The sequence below is a fragment of the Salvelinus fontinalis genome, chromosome 6 (assembly GCF_029448725.1).
Source record: "Salvelinus fontinalis isolate EN_2023a chromosome 6, ASM2944872v1, whole genome shotgun sequence".
Classification (NCBI taxonomy): domain Eukaryota; kingdom Metazoa; phylum Chordata; class Actinopteri; order Salmoniformes; family Salmonidae; genus Salvelinus; species Salvelinus fontinalis.
The window spans coordinates 29,622,631-29,648,172 of NC_074670.1; the positions used below are offsets into that span (position 1 = coordinate 29,622,631).

At 47.9% G+C, this 25,542-nt stretch overlaps 1 protein-coding gene across 3 annotated transcripts; it reads left to right on the top strand.

Moving 5' to 3' along the window:
* The first annotated feature begins 1,094 nt into the window (after positions 1-1,094).
* nacad (NAC alpha domain containing) lies at positions 1,095-23,822 on the top strand. 3 transcript variants are annotated; one of them, XM_055926013.1, is made up of 10 exons: positions 1,095-1,448; positions 12,439-12,728; positions 12,809-19,916; positions 20,033-20,257; positions 20,983-21,071; positions 21,353-21,421; positions 21,546-21,692; positions 21,954-22,082; positions 23,395-23,517; positions 23,712-23,822. In XM_055926013.1, the coding sequence occupies exons 1-10, from the start codon at positions 1,364-1,366 to the stop codon at positions 23,724-23,726; spliced, it is 8,280 nt and encodes a 2,759-aa protein (XP_055781988.1). In that variant the 5' UTR covers positions 1,095-1,363; the 3' UTR covers positions 23,727-23,822. The 3 variants fall into 3 exon arrangements, with proteins under 3 accessions (XP_055781988.1, XP_055781989.1, XP_055781991.1); XM_055926014.1 differs by having other exon boundaries at positions 12,809-19,889; XM_055926016.1 differs by lacking the exon at positions 1,095-1,448 and adding an exon at positions 8,455-8,618.
* Positions 23,823-25,542: the final 1,720 nt, after the last annotated feature.

A 25,542-nucleotide genomic window follows, 5' to 3' on the forward strand; every position in this document is an offset into this window, starting at 1 on the left:
GCCAGACACCTAGGTATTTGTAGTTGTCCACATATTCTAAGTCAGAACCGTCCAGAGTAGTCATGCTAGTCGGGCAGGCGGGTATGGCAGCGATCGGTGTAAGAGCATGCATTTAGTTTTACTAGCGTTTAAGAGCAGTATTTTTACTTAAGTACTTTACATCACTGCCTAGAATGTAACACATGACAGTAATTAGCTGTAGAACTGACATGAGAGAACCATGACTGATCTACATATTATATTTCTGTAGCAGTTCCAACATATATGTAAATAATGTAAATATGTTATAATGAAAAAGGCTCAGATGGTTCCTTTTGAACTCTGGCCCCATGAGTGTTGAGCTCATGTTGCGGTATAGAGAGTTCGCTGCTAACTCCATTGATTGGTTGGTTTATTGACTGATTGATCATCACTGCTGAGCCCAGCCAGCCAGCAGTCCCAGTATTGACTGTTGTCATAGAGACCAGGTCCTGTCTGAGGGGAGTGTGTTTCTGTATGTTGCTGACCTCAGGTGAGCGAGGAGCAGGGAAATATGAGTAAGCAGATGAGAGAGGAGGATATTACCGCTGATGTATGAATGCCAGCCGGGCTGGAATTGACAGAGAGAGGAGACAGGGGATTCTGTTGAGCTGGCAGAGCAGAGGCAGCAACCCCCTGATACACACACATACTCACGCACCCAGCGTGGGAAGCTTGGGGTTGCCATGGAGACTGCCATTGATCTGTGGGGTTTGGGGCGAACAAATGGAAAGGGGGAAGGAGGAGACTGAAAGTCTCCCTCTCTTTTCTTTCTTTGTAACTCTCTCCTTCAATCTCCCTTTCACTACCGTTATTTCCTCCATCACTTTTTCTGCAATAGCCCATCTTCTCCGCACACCCTCTCTCCAGCCCTCTGTCTCTGCAGTACCTTCCTGTAAGGATGGGGGCAGCACTCAGACAGCAGCAGAAATCTGCTGACATCATCGCTGAGTATCAAGTCATCACCAGGGAGGGAGGGAGGGAGGGAAAGAGGGATGGGAAGGAGAGAGGGATGGAAAGGAAAGAGGGAGGGGAGGAGGGAGGCAGTGCTGCTCAGCTGGGGAATGAGAGAGAATACTGCAGCTCCCTCTCAGATTCCACACAAACATATGCGCCCACACACACACACACACACTAGCAGCATCGCGAGACCCACACACACTCTCACTCATAGCATCATCACTGCTCTGCTGCACCACAGAGAGAGGCACGCTGAGCATTCAACCTTTTTCTCTCTCTCTCTCTCTGCCCCTTCCTCTACTGCGCACTCTCTCTCTGTTCACCTTGGCTGCTGGGTGGTGTGGAGTTATTGTTGCGTCAGAGCCAAAGAGATCCAGAAACAGCCATGCCGGGGGAGAGCTCTCACAGATCTGTCCCCAAAGAAAGACATCCGGAGCTTGGAGCAGAGCAGACAGGCCTGCCTGAACCAGGTAAGGGGGTGAGGGGAAAATGAGAGAGGGAAGGAGGACAAGGTAGAGTGGAGGTGGCAGAGGAGAGACAGGGAGGGGGAGGATTATGCGAGGCACTAGGAAGGGGAGGAGATGTAAGAGTTACAGAGAGGCTGGTAAAGGAGGGATAATAGATACCTTCTATAATGCCATGTGGGAAGCAGACAGACCGACAGACCGACGGATTAGAGAGGTAGAGCTGGGTCATGTCTGTCTGTGTCTGTCTATCTGTGATCCCCACTCCAGTCCTAGTTCCAGCTCCAGCACCCTAGCCTTCATCCCCAGACCCCCCATCCACAACACTTACCCTACTTAACCCCACAAACACCCCCTTCACCCTACCTGACCCCCAGCTCCATATTCCCCGTTCCCCTCACTAACCCCATACCCATACCCACACCCCCTTCCCCCACTCTCTCCCCAGCCCCATCTCACTGCCCAGTGGTGGTGTGTTTTCTCAGGGCAGAGTGGAGCAGCTCCTCCCTCCCTCTCTTGTACTTGACTTCCCTTCCCCCAGTCTCACCATGCAGGGACATGACACAGCACCGCACTCAGCAGCAGCATCCACACAGTAACAGCAGGGCCAGATACTGAAGGAACAGATTCAGACAGGGACGGATGTAGGGGTAAATCAGAGTATTTGAAAACGTATTCTTGTTAGATAAGACACCGACTACTGGAACTGTGTGTGTACATGTCACTATATGCTACTTACTGCTAACATAGCTATTGATGTCCATATGGTTATTGGTATTGTTGTTATGTTGCATCTGGTAGGTTTGTATCTAGCAGACAATAGATGTATTCTGTGTTGCATCTCCCAGACTGTGTATTTACCTGTGTATTATGTTTGTGAGTTAATTGTGTTGAAGTGAAGAGGGATAAGTACACTCAGGGGATAAAATGTATGTGTCAGACAGTAGAGTTACAGTGTAAGGGTTAGGGCAGGGTTCCCCAAATGGCGTCCGAATCTGGCCTGCAGCTGAATGTAGTTGTTGATCCCTGGGTTATGGTATTATCTCTCCGACAGTAGAGGCAGTTGGGGTATAAGGTACAGTAGTCTAGAGGTTAGAAGAGGCGGGCCAGCAGCCGAAGGTTTCTGGTTCAAAAATGGCAATGGAACTGGAAGGCTGCTGGTCTCTGATCCTGCCCTTGAGCAAGGCCCCCCACAATTTCTCTCCATCCAGGGTTCTGTGTAGGTTCAGACTGTACAGTAGAGGAACATGTGGTATAGGCAGGTCCAGGAGTTTTGAGGCACTGTGATTTTACCTGCATTGTCCACTAGTGTTGCTGCAGGTAGGAAATCCTAGGAAATGTTTGGTAATTGACACAAGCTGTCTCCTCCAATCAATCAATGTCTAGTTGTGTGTAGATCTGCAAACCTTTATCGCACTAAACCTAATATTTGTCAGGGAATACTATTTGTAGATGAGTGATTCTACACCTCAATTTGCTGAAGCTGATCCTCTCGAATGGAATTGGAAGTTGTAGCTAAAAATAGGACAATTAGGGGCAGAGTCAATGAAAGCAACTTTGGAAGTATATTGTAGTGAATTCGGGAGGGTTGCCCCGTCCTGGACTTGAACCTAGGTCCAGTGATTGTCAAACCAACACCTTAATTGTTATGCCAATAGGAACTCTTGGTGTTGGCATAACATTTAAGGTACTGCCTTGACAGTCGCTATATCTGGGTTCAAGTACCGGTCAGGGCTACCCCCCAAATTTGCTACATTGGTGTCAGAAGTGGGATGGCGCCCGTGAGGCCATCCAAGAGGTGTGTACACGTGTGGGTAGACTGGGGACACACTCTCCTGAAGGAAGAGGCTAGTGAATCAACCTTAACCAAACACCTAGTGAGCCCATCAAGAGGTTCAAACCTCTTTTCATAACAATGAAATTGTTGGCTTGACAGTCGCTGGACACACACACAACCAGACATTGATTGATTGATTGATTGGAGACAACTCGAGTCAATTACAGAACATTTTCTAGGATTTCCTATCTGCAGCAACACTATTGGACAATGCTGTAAATGCACAATGCCTCAAAAAGTTCCCCAAAACACCTGGCCCTTGGTATAGGTTCTATAGTGTATATGTATAGTAAAGAGATTTATGGTATAAGGTGCCACACAAGTATAGTAAAGGGATTTATTGTATAAGGTGCCGTACAGGTATAGTAAAGGGATTTACGGTATAAAGTGCTGTACAGGTATAGTAAAGGGATTTACGGTATAAAGTGCCGTACAGTAAAGGGATTAGATGTACGTCTCAGACAGCACGTATCAGCTCTGCTGGTCTGGCACTAATGCTGTGATGTAATCCAGATGGCTTTTTGGAGTAAGACTATGTATGTATAAGTCTATGTATTATTGCACTGCCATTAGTTTTTCGTAAAATACCCATCCTACTAGTTTAGATTTAATATAAATCATATCCTTACATTGTCTGGTCTGTACTGTACTTGGAGTGTTCTGATGAAGGCCTTTCAATCCAAAACATCACTGTTTTGAAACGAGTGTATCCTGCACTGAGAACGCTATGGTTGGATGAGTAGAGAAGGCAGCAGAATAGGATGATGGCGGGAGAGAGAGAGAGTGGGAGGGAGGGAGTTAGGGGGAAAGGCAGAGAGCTGAAGAGAGGTAGTGTGAGGCATTTGGCTCCTGGGGCTTGTCTCAAGGCCTGGGACTGTCTTGGAGCAAAGGCTGAAATAGAAGCTCCCTCTGGGGCCAGACAGGCCGTGGAAGCAGACTCTGTGACGCAGTTCCAGCCTGTTCCAGCCTGCTGCGGCCTGCACACTCCAAGCAGGTGTGTGTAGGCAGAGCTACACACACATTAATACACACACACACACACACACACACACACACACACACACACACACACACACACACACACACACACACACACACACACACACACACACACACAAACACACACACAGACACACACACACACACATACACACAAGTGCATCGGCGGTGTCGTACCCACAGCAACTATTAACACATTCCCACACCAGAAACCGTGGATTGATGGCAGCATTCGGAGAAACTGAAAGCCCGAACCACTGCTTTTAACCAGGGCAAGGTGACCGGAAACATGACCGAATATAAACAGTGTAACTATTCCCTCCGCAAGGCAATCAAAGAAGCTAAGCGTCAATATAGAGACAAAGTAGAGTCGCAATTCAACGGCTCAGACACAAGAGGTATGTGGCAGGGTCTACAGTCAATCACGGATTACAAAAAGAAAACCAGCCCCGTCGCGGACCAGAATGTCTTGCTCCCAGAGAGACTAAACAACTCCTTTGCTCGCTTTGAGGACAATACAGTACTGACACAGCCCGCTACCAAAACCTGCGCACTCTCCTTCCCTGCAGCCGACGTGTGTAAAACATTTAAACGTGTTAACCCTCGCAAGGCTGCAGGCCCAGACGGCATCCCCAGCCGTGTCCTCAGAGCATGCGCAGACCAGCTGGCTGGTGTGTTTACGGACATATTCAATCAATCCTTATCCCAGTCTGTTGTTCCCACATGCTTCAAGAGGGCCACCATTGTTCCTGTTCCCAAGAAAGCTAAGGTAACTGAGCTAAACGACTACCGCCCCGTAGCACTCACTTCCGTCATCATGAAGTGCTTTGAGAGACTAGTCAAGGACCATATCACCTCCACCCTACCTGACACCCTAGACCCACTCCAATTTGCTTACCTCCCCAATAGGTCCACAGACGACGCAATCGCAACCACACTGCACACTTCTCTAACCCATCTGGACAAGAGGAATACCTCTATGTCAGAATGCTGTTCATCGACTACAGCTCAGCATTTAACACCATAGTACCCTCCAAACTCATCATCAAGCTCGAGACCCTGGGTCTCGACCCCTCCCTGTGCAACTGGGTACTAGACTTCCTGACGGGTCGCCCCCCAGGTGGTGAGGGTAGGTAACAACATCTCCACCCCGCTGATCCTCAACACTGGGGCCCCACAAGGGTGCGTTCTGAGCCCTCTCCTGTACTCCCTGTTCACCCACGAATGCGGGGCCATGCACGCCTCCAACTCAATAATCAAGTTTGCAGACGACACTACAGTGGTAGGCTTGATTACCAACAACGACGAGACGGCCTACAGGGAGGAGGTGAAGGCCCTCGAAGTATGGTGTCAGGAAAATAACCTCACACTCAACGTCAACAAAACAAAGGAGATGATCGTAGACTTCAGGAAACAGCAGAGGGAGCACCCCCCTATCCACATCGACAGGACAGTAGTGGAGAGGGTAGTAAGTTTTAAGTTCCTCGGCGTACGCATCACGGACAAACTGAATTGGTCCACCCACACAGACAGCGTGGTGAAGAAGGCGCAGCAGCGCCTCTCCAACCTCAGGAGGCTGAAGAAATTCGGCTTGTCACCAAAAGCACTCACAAACTTTTACAGATGCACAATCGAGAGCATCCTTTCGGGCTGTATCACCGCCTGGTACGACAACTGCTCCGCCCACAACCGTAAGGCTCTCCAGAGGGTAGTGAGGTCTGCACAACGCATCACCGGGGGCAAACTACCTGCCCTCCAGGACACCTACACCACCCGATGTCACAGGAAGGCCATAAAGATCATCAAGGACAACAACCACCCGAGCCACTGCCTGTTCACCCCGCTATCATCCAGAAGGCGAGGTCAGTACTGGTGCATCAAAGCAGGGACCGAGAGACTGAAAAACAGCTTCTATCTCAAGGCCATCAGACTGCTAAACAGCCACCACTAACATTGAGTGGCTGCTGCCAACATACTGACTCAACTCCAGCCACTTTATTAATGGAAAATTTATGTAAAACATGTAGCACTAGCCACTTTAAACAATGCCACTTAATATAATGTTTACATATCCTACATTACTCATCTCATATGTATATACTGTACTCTATATCATCTACTGCATCTTGCCATCTTTATGTAATATACACTGCTCAAAAAAATAAAGGGAACACTTAAACAACACAATGTAACTCCAAGTCAATCACACTTCTGTGAAATCAAACTGTCCACTTAGGAAGCAACACTGATTGACAATAAATTTCACATGCTGTTGTGCAAATGAAATAGACAAAAGGTGGAAATTATAGGCAATTAGCAAGACACCCCCAAAAAAGGAGTGATTCTGCAGGTGGTGACCACAGACCACTTCTCAGTTCCTATGCTTCCTGGCTGATGTTTTGGTCACTTTTGAATGCTGGCGGTGCTCTCACTCTAATGGTAGCATGAGACGGAGTCTACAACCCACACAAGTGGCTCAGGTAGTGCAGTTCATCCAGGATGGCACATCAATGCGAGCTGTGGCAAAAAGGTTTGCTGTGTCTGTCAGCGTAGTGTCCAGAGCATGGAGGCGCTACCAGGAGACAGGCCAGTACATCAGGAGACGTGGAGGAGGCCATAGGAGGGCAACAACCCAGCAGCAGGACCGCTACCTCCGCCTTTGTGCAAGGAGGTGCACTGCCAGAGCCCTGCAAAATTACCTCCAGCAGGCCACAAATGTGCATGTGTCAGCATATGGTCTCACAAGGGGTCTGAGGATCTCATCTCGGTACCTAATGGCAGTCAGGCTACCTCTGGCGAGCACATGGAGGGCTGTGCGGCCCCACAAAGAAATGCCACCCCACACCATGACTGACCCATCACCAAACCGGTCATGCTGGAGGATGTTGCAGGCAGCAGAACGTTCTCCACGGCGTCTCCAGACTCTGTCACGTCTGTCACATGTGCTCATGTGCTCAGTGTGAACCTGCTTTCATCTGTGAAGAGCACAGGGCGCCAGTGGCGAATTTGCCAATCTTGGTGTTCTCTGGCAAATGCCAAACGTCCTGCACGGTGTTGGGCTGTAAGCACAACCCCTACCTGTGGACGTCGGGCCCTCATACCACCCTCATGGAGTCTGTTTCTGACCGTTTGAGCAGACACATGCACATTTGTGGCCTGCTGGAGGTCATTTTGCACTACCTGAGCCACTTGTGTGGGTTGTAGACTCCGTCTCATGCTACCACTAGAGTGAGAGCACCGCCAGCATTCAAAAGTGACCAAAACATCAGCCAGGAAGCATAGGAACTGAGAAGTGGTCTGTGGTCACCACCTGCAGAATCACTCCTTTTTTGGGGATGTCTTGCTAATTGCCTATAATTTCCACCTTTTGTCTATTTCATTTGCACAACAGCATGTGAAATTTATTGTCAATCAGTGTTGCTTCCTAAGTGGACAGTTTGATTTCACAGAAGTGTGATTGACTTGGAGTTACATTGTGTTGTTTAAGTGTTCCCTTTATTTTTTTTGAGCAGTGTAAGTATCACTAGCCACTTTAAACAATGCCACTTTTATATGTTTACATACCCTACATTACTCATCTCATATATATATACTGTACTCTATACCATCCACTGTATCTTGCGTATGCCGTTCTGTACCATCACTCATTCATATATCTTTATGTACATATTCTTCATCCCTTTACACTTGTGTGTATAAGGTAGTTGTTGTGAAATTGTTAGGTTAGATTACTTGTTGGTTATTACTGCATTGTCGGAACTAGAAGCACAAGCATTTCGCTACACTCGCATTAACATCTGCTAACCATGTGTATGTGACAAATAAAATGTTGATTTGATTTGATTTGACACCCACAAACAAAGAAACCTTAGAGTGGCACTTGTCTTATTGTGTCCTTGTAATCATCTCTGTGACAAATGTGTGTGTGTGTGTGTGTGTGTGTGTGCGTGCGTGCGTGCGAGCGTGCGTGTGTGTGTGGCTGGGTGAGTGGGTGGGTGGGTGGGTGTGTGGGTGTGTGCGCACGTGCACGTTACAGAGGGGCTTATCTGTGACATGACTCAGCATAACAATCTAGTGATAACATCCCCACCCTGGGCCTGGGCAGGGATAGACACAGTGCAGCTAAGTGCTGACGCCATTAGCTATCAGCTAGACCACAGGGACAGAGAGAGGAAGGAAGGTAGGTGGTAGGGGGAGACAGGAGAGAAAGGAAGAAATAGAGAGAGGGTAAAGAAAGGAGGGAGGGAAAGAGGACAAAGAGAAATGCAGCAAGAAGAGGAGGATGGGCTATCAGAGAAAAACAAAGAGGGAGGGAAAGAGAGAATCCACATACTCCATCAGTAAGTGATATCTGGGTTCCTGGTGGAGCAAGTGTGTGTGTGTTTGTGTGTGTGTCTGTGTTTGTGGGTCTGTGTGTGTGTCTGTCTGTGTGTCTGCGTGTGTGCTTGTGTGAGTGCTTGCGTGTGTGCTTGTGTGCATACGTGCGTGTGTCTGAGGTCACTGTGCATGGCGAGAGAAGAGAATAAAGTCCTGTTCTCTGGTGTGTGTGTGTGTGTGTGTGTGTGTGTGTGTGTGTGTGTGTGTGTGTGTGTGTGTGTGTGTGTGTGTGTGTGTGTGTGTGTGTGTGTGTGTGTGTGTGTGTGTGTGTGTGTGTGTGTGTGTGTGTGTGTGTGTGTGCATATCCCTATGTCTGTACCAAGGTTATTATAGTTTAGTGCTTTTCTATGAGTTTTTATTTCTATTCGTTTTTCTATTTGGATTTGCAATTCACTTTAGTTTCAGCTCATTTTCAGACCTGATTTGCTAGTTTGCTAGTATTAGTTGTATATTATTTAGTTACATTTTTTAGGGAGGCTGAAGCCATTTGAAATATTATATATTTTCTTTTATGTTATATCGGAGATGTGCCCATTGTTCAACTGCGGATCTGCTATTTTATTGGCTAGAATGTTCCAGCCTCCCGCCTCCTCCCGCCTGCCTTCTGCCTTTCCGGACATTTATTCCTATTGTTAGAACATTGAGGTCCATCTCTTGTCAGCATATTGATACTCTTTGGTAAATACATTAGGTGATGGGTCAGGTCATGGGTTAGGTTAGGTTTAAATGATAAAGTCAATTTCAATGTGACTTGGATTTGAAAGGAATAGTGCAAAGACTGGTGCAAAAAATCTGGGAGTAGCAAACTCTCTCTTGGCCATTTTTACACCAGTCCCATTATTTTTTACTTTAGTAGTACAGTACATGCCCTAAGTTTAGAAGAAAAACTAAAACTGAAGATAATTCATGATTCATGAGTCAAAGATAGTTTCAGAATAGTTTTAGTTTTTCAAACAGATTTGTTAGTTATTTTATTTCAGTTACTAAATTGTTTTTTCATGATTAGTTTTCGTTTTCTTTTTCGTTTCAGTTTTCGTTTACTATAATAACCTTGGTCTCTGCACTCACAGTACATGACAGGACTCAGGGTATTTCAGGGAAATCTCATAAGGAGTTTAGTGTGTTGTCTTAATTTCATCCTGCAGAACCGTAACGTCAGTAAGGAGCAGCAGAGCTGATCATAATAGAATGGAAACTACCCCCTTTGTCGATCCCTCTCTCATTTTCTCTTTCTCTCTCTGACTGATCCAGACCCCCTCCTCCACTCGCATTCTTGCCCTAGTTACTCTCCTCCATTCTGTCATTTTCTCTCAAAATGATCCTTCATTCCTGTTGAAGGTTATGGCGACGATGGCATAGTCACTGGAGTGGAGTGCGTGATTAGAGAGAGAGTGAGCACAAGAGAGAGCTAGGACGAATGTAACGTTAGTCAATATAACTATTTGTTTAGCACTTTTGAAATGTACAGCAACATAATTCAGAACATGGGCCATTCTTACAGTGTTCTTCCTGTACACTAAGTCAGAACCGTAGGATTAACAAAGGGGGCATATAAGCAGACAATGAAAGCTCTTACAATATTCAATGATTATATTTCTCTGAAACAGGTTATAGGCTACAGTAAAACAGTCAGAGCAGTAGGCTAAATTAAGAATGGAAATAGACCAAATTATTAGGTTGAAGCACTACGGACATTTTACTACACAGCATACACTTAGCTACAGTATACATATCTCCCTAGCATATTGCATCATGCATGTAGCAGCATACAATACATTTTTGGACTCACTATGCTCACTTAAACAGGAAGGTGGCACGGTGGTCCTTCGTTGGCAAGTTTTGTCATCAAAGTCTGGCATTCTCTGGATTTATGGTGCTTTCATCAGAGGCCAGATTTACAATTCCGAATTGGATGACCGTTCAAAATGTATTTTCCCAGTCGGAACTCATTTATTGCCGACTTCCCAGTTGTCTTGAACTCACTGAAGTGAAGTGACGTTTTCGTAGTTCCAAGTTAACAGTTGTTTTGAGCGCAGCACAAATAATGCTTAATTGACAGCATGTCCAATGTTGAATGTTTATCGTTTTAAACTTGGAAAAGAGACCCTTAATCCCAGATTTGGGACCACACAGCCACTGTCATTGATTTCTTCCAAACCACTCGTTGAATTTGCGATTTCCAACGTGTTTTGTATAACGTTTATGTGCAATGGCCAATGAGCACCAATACATATCTATAATTTCTCTTCATTATTTCTCTTCACATGACAAAGATTAAAAAGGATTTACCAGTGGATTGTTGACTTGATTCATGATGATGACTGCTAGCTAAGATTGTGAAAGTATGATGTTGACATGATCAGTCCAATCAATGCTACTGTACATATAATGTGATTTGACGTCATTTTATCTGTGGCCAATGACCTTGAGCCTTCTTGGATGGGCACTTCTAATGTAACACCCAAAGGGCTAGTATTTTCAAGGTCTCCTCTTACACTTGGCAGTGACATAAAGTCCCCATGAGTGACCGAACACTGAGCCAATCACGGCGCAACGCTAAATATTTTTTGCTGGCTTGCCCACCACCACAGAAAGCACTGAGCTACTGTAGGCTGAAACACCTGCATTTTGGAGCTGCCTTACTCAAGAAAACAAAAAAGAGACCATGTTTGTATGCGGCTGTATTAACTCCACGATACATATTATTTTTACATTGTTTGCAAACTGATATGTGACACGTATTAATGCCAAAATAACATGCACAATTAAAAACATTTCTAAAAACATGTTTTCATATTGTCATTATGAGGTATTGTGTGTAGATTGGTGAGATATAAATATATATTCAATCCGTTTTGAGTTCAGGCTGTAACACAACAATGTGGAATAAGTCAAGAGGTATGAATACCTTCTGAAGGCACTGTATATACTGTATATTTGAATCTATGAGCTCTGCTTATTTTAATCCATGTGCTCTGCTCTGCTGTATGTGTGTGTGTGTGTATGTGTGTGTGTTTCTGTTCTGCTGACTTTGCCCTATGGCGACAGAGCTGTCAGTCTGACTTTGCTGATAGGATAAGAGAGGGGAGAGGAAAGATGAGAGGAGGGGCAGAGAGGGGAAAACACCAACATGCACAGTGCGGGCTCTACTGCCCTAGCAGCAGGTACCACAGCCAGATATGCAGACTTCAGCAAACTCAGGGTGTATTCCATTCCTTTGGGGGTCAGGGGTCACTACTGTGGAAGGGAAAGAGCCTGAGTAATGAACTACCCTGGGCAGTGAGCCCTGTAAATGGAGGGAGCACACATTTCTTTCATTCAGAACTGCCAGTAAATGGGCTCCATTCACCCAGCTGTAGTTGATGGACTGCAAGCAATGACAGTAGGGGCCTTATATATTGATATGTTGATGCCACTTGATGTGTACCCTGCTGTGAGTGTGGTCTTTTCAGTCAAATGTTATCTCTGACATTTAGGTGACATTCTAGATCCTCTAGGTATGGCTGTGTGTGTAGCGGTAATGAAGAGACAACAAGCTTCAAGGAGAGAGCTGAAAGGACTGTTTCTATTCAACAAAGGCAAAGAGGCTACAGCATCCATTACAGATCTTTTTTTATTTTATTATTTTTAATACATTCAGGAGGTAAACTGAAATTCCAGTTGCCTTTTCTTCATTACAGTTACTGTTACTGTTGCCAAGTCATAAAGCAGCTAGTGATTCTGACCTCATGGACATAACATTACATTACAGAAACAGTTTCTTCTCTTTCGCTCCTCTTTCAGACATGACCAGACATGCCTCCACTGACTCCACCCCTAGTGACAGTGGCTCCACCCCTAGTGACAGCGGCTCTAGTCCCTCCCCCAGCACCCCTCAGAAGCTGCTCCCATCATGCACCTCTCCTTTTGGGCCGCGGCTGGTCCGGGCCACGCCCAGCTCCTCCGCGACCCCGCGACCCCAGCCTGAAGGTTCCGACCGTCGCCACAGTAACACGATCCGGCTTAGCGGAACGTTTGGAGGTCACGGACCCTGTGGACGCCGCAGCGGACCCGTGAAGATGGAGAGAATCAAGGTGTGTGTGTGTATGTTTACCAATGTTCTCCTCTTTATGTTTTTCCAATGTTCATCCAATGTTCTCATTATGTTCTCCAGGTCCTGATGGGCTCAGAGGTGGAGAGCGACTACAAGGAGCCAGAGAACATGGACACACGGGTGGTGATGGGCCAGGAGGCCCTGCTCAAGACCAAGAAGACCCTGACAGGGAAGTGCCCTTGCGTGCAGAGCAGCCAGGTGATACCCCTGCCCGGAGGCCAAGTCTTGGAGGTCCCTAACCATCCCTCAGAACCACAGGCCGAGTCTGGGGAAAAGGCCCAACTGGACACAGGGCAGGAGAGAGACAATTCACCTCTGACCCCAAAGATGGAGCAAGAGCAGGAGAGAATCCCTGTCCTGCCCATTAGCCCTCTCCTCACCCCTCTCCTAACCCCCCTCATCCCTGCCTCCCCTCCCTCCTCAGAGCCAGTCACAGTGGATGTTAGTTTGACGGGCAGCTTAAGCCCTTTGGAGGCAGGGCTGTCTCCCTATGGTGAAATGCCTTTTGTATGTGCCATGTATGCCATGCCCTCCCTGTCCGAGCCAGCCTATCCCCCTGCTATCCTATCCTTCACTGAGCCGGCCTATGCCGTGGACCCTCTGAGAGTGGGCGTTCCCTCATCCCTGGATCCTGACCTGTACTATACCGCCCCCTCCACCCCCATCAAGATGGCTGCTCGCCCCTTACACCTCAAACATCGCTCTTACCCTGGCTCTCCAGCTTCTCCCCTCTCACAAAACTCCCCCTCGGACAGCGAGGACCTGTGCTCCCCTCTCACCTCCCCCTCTGGCTCCTACGTCACGGCGGAGGGGGGAAGCTGGACCTCTTCCACCTCCCCCTGCACCTCCCCCAATCTGCTCCTGGCAGAGGAGGTGCAGGAGGCACCTGCATGCTTTGTCAGCTCGCTGTCCGAAATCGGAGACGAGGTGGGAGAGGATAGGGGAGCAGTAGGGGAGAGGGCAGAGGAGAAGGGAGGAGGAGCAGCAGAGTGGCGGTTCTGCCTCTATAAGGGTCTAGCAGAGACTGTGATCCTGGAGGAGGAGGAGGTGCTGAGAGGGGAGGTGAGGGGGAGGAGGAGTGAGGAAGCGACAGTCTCAAGAGGTAGCTGTCGCCCTCGCTGGGTGACAGAGGACACTTCCCCATTGAGGAGCAGCAGTGGCAGAAGCACTGACTCCCAGGAAGAGGGAGGGGAGTCGGAGGGCTCGCTCTGCCCAGCAGAGGATGCTCTAGCTGGGGGACAGCAGTACTCTAGTCCCCTGCTGCAAAGAGGCCTGGAGCTGGAGCTGCAGGCCTGTATGGCTGAGGAACTTTACCCTCCCATTACCAACCCAGAGGATGGAACAGACTCCCCACGGCTGACCTCCATCTCCTTCCCCTTCGCCCCAGACATGGGGAACCTAAGCCATCACACCTCCAGTGTCAACCCTGCCTCCCCCAACCTTACCCTGGACACCTGCTCTCCAGATGTGTCAGACGGGGATAACTCCAGTCCATACGGAGAGATGGGTACCTTCCTGATGTTCCCAGGCTCCTACAGTGATGATGGAGAGATGGAGGAGGAGGAGGAGAGGATGATCCCAGCCTCCCTGCTTAACTTTCCCCTCCACACCAGCCTCCTCTTTCAAGCAGACTCCATGGAGATCACTCTCTTCCCCACAGAGGAGGGGAATGAGGGAGGAGAGGGAAACGACAGGAACGAAGGGAACGATGTGGATGCATACGCGGCCGGAGAGGAGGAGGGGGACGTGGAGGATGATGATGAAGATGATGATGATGAGGAAGAAGTGGAGGCTAAGGTGGAGATAGAGGCTAAGGTAGAGATAGAGGAGGCTAAGGTAGAAATAGCGATAGAGGAAGAGGTGGATGAAGAGGAGGGTGAGGATGTTGAGGAAGAGGAGGAGGAGGGTGAGGGTAAGGCTGTAAATGACCCAGCTGAAGAGGACAACTCGGCCTCCTTCCTTCATTCACTGTCGGAGACTTCCATCAATGAAGGTCTGGATGAGTCCTTCTGTTTTCATGATGACACTGACGACTCACTAGACTCCGCCTCTTATAATGGCGAAGAGGATGAGCGGCTGTACAGCACAGAGAGACATGCTGAACCCCCCACAGGACCACCCACAGGACCACCCACAGAACCACACCAAGCCAAACCTCAGCCTGAAACTAGACCAGAGGCCCACAGCACTGAACTGTCCCAGTCCCAAAGCAGACCTAGCCTAATCAATCCCCCAGGAGACAAAGAGCCCCGGCCTGAGGATCCTCCAGGACCCAAACCACCACAACCACAACCTGCACTTGCACCTGCCCAACTTGCGGAATCAGCCCACCCCAAGTCCTCAAACAGCGGCAGTGGGAGTGAAATGGAGAACTCCTCAGAGTCCTCTGACCCTCCTGTCCCCGCTCCTTCTCAGGAGAGCCCTTCTGTCTCTACCTTTACCCCCAAACCTTCTACAACCCCTTACCCTGCCTCGATTACCCCAAAGACTACCCCTGCTACCATGTCAACCCCTAAAACCAAGCCTGCATCTCTCTCTAACCCCAACACTAACTTTGCTCCTGCCCCAAATGCTAAATTTGCTACAGTCTGTACCACTAACACTAACCCTAACCCTGCTACAGCCTCAACCCCACAAAATAACTATGCTACTGCCTCCACCCCCAAAACTAACCCTGCTACTGTCTATACACTTGAAATGAACCCTGCTACGGTCTCTACCCCTAACACTAACAGTGCTCTTGTCTCTAACGCTAAATCTCCTACGGCCTGTACCACTAACACCAACCCTGCTACAGCCTCAACCCCCGAAACTACCCCAGGTACATGCTCTACCCCAAACTCTGCTGCTACTTCTAACACTAACCCTGCTGCTACAATCGAGGAGACAGCGTCCCACAGCAATCCTGTCACCCTGGCAACCTTGCCATCCCATAACAGCCCTGTGAGCCTGGCAACAGAAGCAGGGCAAGCCAAAGCAGCTGCAGAGGATGTACAGGCTGGTACGGTGAGAGAGGAGGACAAAAGGAGCAGTGCAAAGAGAGAGAAAGACAAACAGAGCGGTGGGGAGAGAGGAAAGGACAAACAGAGTGGTGGGGAGAGAGGGAAGGACAAACAGAGCGGTGGGGAGAGAGGGAAGGACAAACAGAGCAGTGGGGAGAGAGGGAAGGACAAACAGAGCAGTGGGGAGGGAGGAAAGGACAAACAGAGCGGTGGGGAGAGAGGAAAGGACAAACAGAGCGGTGGGGAGAGAGGAAAGGACAAACAGAGCGGTGGGGAGAGAGCAAAGGACAAACAGAGGAGTACGGAGAGAGAGAAGGGTGAACAGAGCACAGAGACTTCAGACGAGGACCACACAGAGGAGACAGACAGAGACTCGTTCAAACTACTCATTAAGCCACGCCCCTCTAAGTCAGACACACCCCGGCCTAAACAGAAGACCTCTGAGCCCCGTAAGCCCCTCCCACGTGTGTTTGGGGTGGCAGCGGCTTCAATCCGGTCCAAACCGCTTCTGGTGTCAGTGCTGGAACTGGACCAGAAGAATGAGAACAGCAGCGCTGAAGGTGTGGACTCCCATCAGGTCCTTGAAGGGACCACTGCCACCAATGACCTGAACAAGGGGGTCCCTCTGCTCTCGTACCCGAAAGAGCCTAACCCCAGCAACATCCCTGTCTCCTCCTGCCCTGAGAGCTCACCTGACCTGGCTGACAACCTGTCCCTGACCCCTGACATCTGCCCATGTGACCCCGCCCAGGAGAACCTGAGGGAGAACACCCTGAGCACTGAGGACGGGGGCCCTGGGGCCCTGGGCTCCCCTCACACACCCCTGGCTGTCTCTCCCAAGAGGGAGAACTCAGAGACAGACGCAGGAGGGAGGAGGGGGGATGTGGGCTGGAGGGCTGATAGGAGGGGGTTAGGAGCAGGGGCTGGGGCCTGGGGGGCAGGGGAGGCCCAATCTCTTTCTCTGGGGCAGGCCTGTGGGTTGGAGGCACAGAACCTGTTACTGTGTGAGGTGGATGGGCATGCTGTTGGACAGACAATTGGACAGACGATTGGACAGACACTCTCCGGGCTGCCCAATGTCGGCACAGACGAGGATGAGGTGGATGATATAATGGGGGACGAAGAAGACAACAACAGCCTGTGTGGTCGGCCAGACAAGATGGCAGATGTTGAGCTTGTGGGAGAGGGAGTGCCAGAGTCCAACCTATCCAGCTGGAGGTCCATCGAGGAGATATCAGAGGCAGGGGGAGGAGAGGACGGAAGCTCCCAATTCCCAGAGGATGATGTCAGCAACCTGCAGAGTCACCCGGAAAACAAGGAGGAGCAGGAAAACAACAACAATGACTCCATATTCCTATCCTCTGGAATGCCAACCTGTGTGACTCTGAATGCCCTGTCAGAGGAGGTGAGACACCAGAGCCAGAGTGTGAGTCTGAGGGCGTCCCTCTCAAACATACCACTCACAGAGGTGAGACCACAGGCTGCTGCAGCCTCCGATAGGCCAACAACATCAACGGACAGCTCAACACACCAATCAGACATAAGACAGGCTTCCTCATCCATGGAAAGCCCTGGGCGTGTCTCACCACCAGGGGGTAAACCACAGACCGTCTCAGACCAGAGCCCTGGTTCAGTAGAGGCAGCCATTTCCAGACCCAACAGTAACACAGATATTAACCCAGCAGTCAAACAGGCAGACCTTGCTCTATCTCTGCTGGGTGGGGCGTTTGGATCCTTCAGCCATAAAATCAGACCAAGCAACTCCAAGTCAGGCAGACTATTCCAAGAAACTTCCCCATCAATGAGGAAAGACACAGTAGAGAAGGTCCAAGTTTCCCAAGAAACTTCTCTCTCAGTGGGCAAAGACACAGTAAAGAATGTACAAGTCTCCCAAGAAATTTCCCTATCGGTGGGCAAAAACACAGTAGAGAAGGTCCAAGTTTCCCAAGAAACTTCTCCACCAGTGAGCAAAGACACAGTAGAGGTCCACGTTTCCCAAGAAACGTTCCCATCCGCGGGCAAAGACACAGTAGAGAAGGTCGAAGTTTCCCAAGAAACTTCCCCATCAATGAGCAAAGACACAGTAGAGAAGTTCCACGTTTCCCAAGAAATTTACCCATCAATGAGCAAAGAGACAGTAGAGAAAGTACAATTTTCCCAAGAATGTTCCCCATCAGTGAGCAAAAACATAGCAGAAAATGTCCAAGTCTCCCAAGAAACTTCCCCATCAGTGGGCAAATACACAGTAGAGAAGGTTGAAGTTTCCCAGGCAACTTCCCCATCAGTGAGCAAAGACACAGTAGAGAAGGTCCAAGTATCCCAAGAATCGTCCCTATCAGTCGGCAAAGACACAGTAGAGAAGGTCGCAGTTTCCCAAGAAACCTCCCCATCCGTGAGCAAAGACACAGTAGAGAAGGTCCAATTATCTCAAGAATCGTCCCTATCAGTCGGCAAAGACACAGTAGAGAAGGTCCACGTTTCCCAAGAAACTTTCCCATCAGTGAGCAAAGACACAGTAGAGAAGGTACAAGCATTCCAAGAATCGGCCCTATTAGAGGGCAAAGACACAATAGAGGAAGTCCACGTTTTTGAAGAAACTTCCCCATCAGTGGGCAACGACACAGTAGAGAAGGTCCAAGTTTCCCAAGAAACTTCCCCATCAGTCAGCAAAGACACAGTAGAGAAGGTCCAAGTCTCCAAAGAATCTTCCCTATCAGTGGGCAAAGATACAGTAGAGAAAGTACAAGTTTCCCAAGAAAATTCCCCATCAGTGAGCAAAGACACAGTAGAGAAGTTCCAAGTTTTCCAAGAAGCTTCCCTATCCCTATCAGTGGGCAAAGACACGGTAGAAAGTGTGAAAAAACTGTGTTCCCAGCCTCAGCCAGAGGAGACAGAGCCACAGACGGTGAGCCAAAGAAAGGGGGGTGGCGGTCAGACGACTGACAGGCACATTGACCAACCAAAGATGAGCGTGGCCTTAGAAGGGCAGGAGAGCAGTGTTTGTATCTCAGGGGAAAGTGAGGTTGAGGAGAGAGCAGAGGAGAGATTCTCTCCAACAGAGAGTATTCCAGAACCTGCACAGCGTCAGACACCTGAGGGAGAGCTGAGCACAGAGAAAGCCATCACTCCTCCTCAGCCAGAGAGGAGAGGGAAGCAGAGGAAGCAGAGCAGAGACAGACCCAGTCAGCTGTGCAGACAATCTACGTCAGGCCCTGGGTCTACTGATCAACCACAGGAACCAGCTCTCCCTGCCAAGACCCTAGCAGACGCCTCCCCACCAGGGAAACAAAAGAATAAGAACACGAGGGGACAAAAATCTGTTGCAGATACCAGACAGAGGACACCTGTGAAGGGCAAACCTGAAGCAGAGTCCGAGAGAAGAGGGGAAAACAGAAACGTCTCCGTTGCCCCGACTTCCCCTAGTCCTACCAGCCTCTACCCTATAACTCCCACTCTCCTAGTCAACCAGGAAGTGAACACGGAAATGCACCAGAAAATGCTTGCTAACAGGCCGCTGCCTGGCTGCCAGACAGAAAGCAGGAAGGATATCAACGATAACAATGTGGGGAGTGGCCATGCCTCCCCTACAGAACAGAATAGGTCCTCTTCTCCTCCACCTCTTCCCTCCTCCTCTCCTCCCCATCTCTCCTTCTCTCCTCATTCCTCATCCCCCCCACCTCTTCCCTCCTCCTCTCCTCCTCCTCTCTCCCCCTCTCCTCTCTCCTCCTCTCCTCCCCCCAGTACCTTCGCGATGCCGCCAGATGAGGACCTCCCCACCCCCATACAGGAGTCCCAGCTTCTTGTCACCACAGTCCAGCCTGTCACCCCACTCCTAGACACCCAGCCTCAATCAACCAATGTTCAGGCAGCCTCTGCAACCCTTTCTACTACCCCTATCGCCCTTCCTAAGCACCCCCCTATACCCACCGAAAGTGTCCCTATGTCCCCTACCCCCTCCTCATTTCCATCTCCACCCACGTTAGCCCTGCCCTCGACCCCCAGCTTTACCCAGCCCACCCAGGAGTTTCTGCCACGGCTGGAGCCTCCAACCACAATGCCTGTCCCTGGCAACAGCAGGCAGGTCCAGCCCCAGCCCCAACCAAACATCCTCACCGAGCCCAACAGACAGGTCAAAACAGGTCAGTCACAAAGCCCACAGGACAGAGGTGAGTTACACTCAGGAGAGATAGGGTGTGGGGTGATTTGATTTTCTCTTTTTGGTAACCAAGAATCAGTGAATCATGAATCAGTCCAACCTGTGTGAACTTGGATTTTGTTGCAGATGGGATGGACACAGACAGTGATGATGATGACACTGCTGTTCCTCTACGACGTCACATGACTCAGCCCAGGGGGATTGTGGGAAACCCTTCTCATAAAGAGTCTGGTTCCTCCAATCAGCGAGAGGTACTGCTTCACTCCTCCTGCCAACCAACTGAGAGACAGACAGACGGTCCAATCAGCCACAAGAATTCACAGGAGCTGGACCTGTCCTTCAAATACAACTGTACGTGTTCTCCAAATCCAAATCTCTCTCTATGTCTGTCTGTTTCTCTCTGTCTCCTTGAGAAAGTGATTCTGAGAAGTGACTCCACCTATGACCTTCCTCACACACACAGATGGCTCTGAATATGTCTAGTGGTCCTGATGAAGGACATACTTCAGATTCTAGGAAGATTCTCAATAATACCTCGTCGACCACAGAACACTGCTGCAGCTACTGAATAATGGAGGAGAAATACTCCGAGAGAGGATCATTTTATCCAGGAGGAATACTGTTATTGCACATCTTTCAATAGAGGTTATTTCAGGGCAACCGTCAGTCAACCTGAAACCTCTGAGTCAATCTAGCTAGAACTGACCTCCCGGTAGATGATACGTACATAGAATCATGGATGGGGATTTATGTGTACTGTATGAGTGGTAGCACTGCAGCATAATGAACAATGCTACATGCGTTGAAACTCAGTAGTACAGAATGTAATTGTACGCCATAACATGCATGTTCCATAGCATAGAGATGAAATGTCATTGCTATTTAATGAGGTGATCTATTTCTTCTCTAAGATCAGTGATTAGGTTAGCCGTAGAGCTTTATGATGCTGTCCCATTACCAGAGTGCTAACGAGCTACAACATGTCCTCATCATCTACATCTCAGTCATTAGTTACCATAGCAATGAGGATGTGATGCAGTCCTCTGAGAGTAACAGTGTGTGTGTGTGTTCCACAGTGGGCTCCTGCAATGAGTCGGAGAGTGAGGGATCAGTGCCAGAGTTGGAAGAACCAGAGAGGGTGCCACTGAGATCCTCAGAACCCCAGGCGAGTCTACCGTGTGTGGGCAGAGAACACTCGAGAAGTCCCCTCACCCCCAAGGGTGGAAACCTTGTGTTCACTGTGTGTTATGTAATAACATATTGATGTCATTACCTTTAGGTAGGGGGGGTAAGAAGGATGCGTGTTGTGGGCCTGTATTTTCTGAATGCGTCGCAGCTTCAGAGATATGTTCCATATTATCAGTCTGGATATGGGTAAACTACTGTAGAATGTTCTCAGGTTTGATGTGTTGAATTGATTTTGTTGTCCTCCCTTCTCTCTCTCAGCCCATCTCTCCTGCTGATGAGGGGATTAACAGACCTAAGCAGAGCCGCAGTGAGAAGAAGGCCCGCAAGGCGAGATGTGAACACAGAGCTGCTTCATGTGGCAGACTCAGCTAATCAAACACAGAGCAAATGTGTGTGTATTCTGTGTGTTTGGCCGCATCATGGTGTAACCAGTGTGTGTGTGTGTGTTTAGGCCATGGGTAAGCTGGGCTTGCGGCCGGTCCACGGTGTGACCAGGATCACTATAAGGAAGTCGAAGAGCATCTTGTTTGTCATCAGCAGACCTGACGTCTTCAAGAGCCCCGCGTCAGACATCTACATCGTGTTTGGAGAGGCCAAGGTGACATCCTAACCCTCTCTCTCTCTCTCTCTCTCTCTCTCTCTCTCTCTCTCTCTCTCTCTCTCTCTCTCTCTCTCTCTCTCTCTCTCTTGCACTCTCTCTCTCTCTCTTGCTCTCTCTACCCCCTCTCTCTTTATCCCCCTCTCTCTCTCTCTCTCTCTCTCTCTCTCTCTCTCTCTCTCTCTCTCTCTCTCTCTCTCTCTCATCTACATTATTCAGAGGGCAAGGTGACATCTCTCTCTCTTCCTATTTCCTCCCTAGATAGAGGACCTGTCTCAACAGGTGCACAAGGCAGCAGCAGAGAAGTTTAAGGTCCCGGTGGAGCCCTCCCCCCTGGTGCCCCCTGCACCACCCAGCCTCACCATCAAGGAGGAGAGCGAGGAGGAGGAGGTACGGACATGCATGCTCACTCATTATGTCAAGGAAAAACACCAATCTTTACACTATTCTTACTCTTTCATGTACAGTAGTTTTTTTAGATCTTAATATGAAACAATTCTGTCTAGTGTTGTTATATTTCAGTCATCTCTACTGCAGTGGTGGAAAAAGTACCCAACTCATACTTGAGTACAAGTAAAGATACCTTAATAGGAAAAGACTCAAATAAAAGTGAAAGTCACACAGGAAAATCCTGCTTCAGTAAAAGTCTAAAAGTATTTGGTTTTAAATATACTAAAGTAAATGTAATTGCTAAAATATACTTAAGTAAAAATCATTTCAAATTACTTATATTAAGCAAACCAGACGGCACCATTTTCTTGTTTTGTTTAGCTTACGGATAGCCAGGGGCATGCTCCAACACTCAGATATAATTTACACAAAAATAATGTGTTTAGTGTGTCCCCCAGATCAGAGGCAGTAGGGATGACCGTGATGTTTTCTTGATAAGTATGTGAATTAGATCATTTTCCTGTCCTGTATAGCATTCAAAATGTAACAAGTACTTTTGGGTCTCAAGGAAAATGTATGGAGTTAAAAGTACATACTTTTCTTTAGGAATGTAGTGAAGTAAAAGTTGTCAAAAATATAAATAGTTAAAGTCAAGTACAGATACTCCCAAAAACTACTTAAGTAGTACTTTCAAGTATTGTTACTTATGTCACGTTCCTGACCTATTTCTGTTAGTTTGTTGTATGTGTTAGTTGGTCAGGACGTGAGTTTGGGTGGGCATTCTATGTTGTCTGTTTCTATGTTGGTTTAGGGTTGCCTGGTATGGCTCTTAATTAGAGGCAGGTGTTTGGCGTTCCTCTAATTGAGAGTCATATTTAGGTAGGTTGTTTCACAGTGTTCGTTGTGGGTGGTTGTCTCCTGTGTCAGTGTTTGTCGCACCATACGGGACTGTTCGGTTTGTTTTGTACATCGTTATTTTGTGTAGTCTATTTTCCCTGTTCATGCGTTCTTCGTGTTTAATGTAAGTTCGTCGTCCAGGTCTGTCTACTCCGTTTGTTGTTTTGTTAGTTATAGTGAAGTTCGTGTTTTTTCGTCTTGTCTTTAAATAAATTATGTGTTCACAACCCGCTGCGCCTTGGTTCCATCACTACTCCTCCTTTTCGGTTGAAGAGGAGGAGGACTACCGTGACAACTTAAGTACTTTACACCACTGTTCTACTGTTGTTAGCCTGATGGCTAATAAGAACTGTAGCATTGTTTTTCATGTTCAGAAGTAGTGCAACTGACTTTGACATTGACCTCTGTCTGCCAGGTGGACGAGGGAGGTTTGGAGCAGAGGGATATAGAGCTGGTGATGGCCCAGGCTAACGTGTCCCGTTCTAAAGCTGTCCGCGCCCTCAGACACAACACCAACGACATCGTTAACGCTATCATGGTGAGGAGGGAGTGATGAAGGAAGGAACCTGTTGTAACACACTATGTCCACGTTGGGCCTACAGTTGTTGTTATGACCTGCTGATGATTGCAACAGGGCTTTTTCAACAGGTTTTGAAAAAAAAGCTTAACAATATACGTTCGGCAACGCATCCAACCCAAAGTAATTGTCTTCCTCTTTCTTCTCTCCCACAGGAACTGACAATGTGAGAGGACCCCCACCAAGCATAAATGCCACAGTCACATCTGTATCGCTGCTATGTTGCATTCTCCTTACCTGCTAATAAACAGTCTGTTATAACCACACTAGTGTGCCATACTGTTAACCACCTTAATACTTTACGTCATGTCCAGTATATACAGTTGAAGTCTGAAGTTTACATACACTTAGGTCGGAGTCGACAAAACTCATTTTAGAGCCACTCCATAAATTTCTTGTTAACAAACTACAGTTTTCTCGGTTAGGAAATCTACTTTGTGCATGACACAAGTCATTTTTCTAACAATTGTTTACAGACAGATTATTTAACTTATAATTCACTGTGTCACAATTCCAGTGGGTCAGAAGTTTGCATATACTAAGTTGACTGTGCCTTTAAACAGCTTGGAAAATTCCAGAAAATGTCATGGCTTTAGAAGCTTTTGATAGGCTAATTTACATAATTTGAGTCAATTGGAGGTGTACCTGTGGATGTATTTCAAGGCCTATCTTCAAACTCAGCGCCTCTTTGCTTGACATCATGGGAAAATCAAATGAAATCAGCCAAGACCTCAGAAAAAACATTGTAGACCTCCACAAATCTGGTTCATCCTTGGGAGCAATTTCCAAATGCATGAAGCTGCCATGTTCATCTGTACAAACAATAGTACGCAAGTATAAACACCATGGGACCACACAGCCGTCATACTTCTCAATAAGGAGACACATTCTGTCTCTTAGGGATGAACGTACTTTGGTGCGAAAAGTACAAATCAATCGCAGAACAACAGCAAAGGACCTTGTGAAGATGCTGGAGGAAACAGGTACAAATGTATCTATATCCACAGTAAAACGAGTCCTATATCGACATAACCTGAAAGGCCGCTCAAGCAAGGAAGAAGCCACTGCTTCAAAACCGCCATAAAAAAGCCAGACTACGGTTTACAACTGCACATGTGGACAAAGGTCGTACTTTTTGGGGAAATGTCCTCTACAAAAATAGACCTGTTTGGCCATAATGACCATCGTTATGTTTGGAGGAAAAAGGGGGAGGCTTGCAAGCCAAAGAACACCATCCCAACCGTGAAGCACGGGAGTGGCAGCATCATATTGTGGGGGGGGGGGTTGCTGCAGGAGGGACTGGTGCACTTCACAAAATAGATGGCATCATGAGGGAGGAAAACTATGTGGATATATTGAAGCAACATCTCAAGACATCAGTCAGGAAGTTAAAGCTTGGTCGCAAATGGGTCTTCCAAATGGACAACGACACCAAGCATACTTCCACAGTTGTGGCAAAATGGCTTAAGGACAACAAAGTCAAGGTATTGGAGTGGCCACCACAAAGCCCTAACCTCATTCATATAGAACATTTGTGGGCAGATCTGAAAAAGCATGTGAGAGCAAGGAGGCCCACAAACCTGACTCAGTTACACCACCTCTGTCAGGAGGAATGGGCTAAAATTCACCCAACTTATTGTGGGAAGCTTGTGGAAGGCTACCAGAAATGTTTGACCCAAGTTGAACAATTTAAAGGCAATGCTACCAAATACTAACGGAGTGTATGTAACTTCTGAACCACTGGGAATGTGATGAAAGAAATACATGCTGAAATAAATCATTCTCTCTACTGTTATTCTGACATTTCACATTCTTAAAATAAAGTAGTGATCCTAACTGACCTAAGACAGGGAATTTTTACTACGATTAAATGTCAGGAATTGTGAAAAGTAAATATAAATGTATTTGGCTAAGGTGTATGTAAACTTCTGACTTCAACTGTATAGTGAAATGGGGCATTTTACAAGCAGTCACATTTATTACATA

Excerpts from the sequence above, each read along its gene's own strand:
- nacad (XM_055926013.1), top strand. The coding sequence starts at position 1,364 with ATGCCGGGGGAGAGCTCTCACAGATCTGTCCCCAAAGAAAGACATCCG. Across the intron at positions 1,449-12,438 it reads GACAGGCCTGCCTGAACCAG|ACATGACCAGACATGCCTCC; the intron begins GTAAGGGGGTGA and ends CTCCTCTTTCAG. Across the intron at positions 20,258-20,982 it reads CCTGTCCTTCAAATACAACT|TGGGCTCCTGCAATGAGTCG; the intron begins GTACGTGTTCTC and ends TGTGTTCCACAG.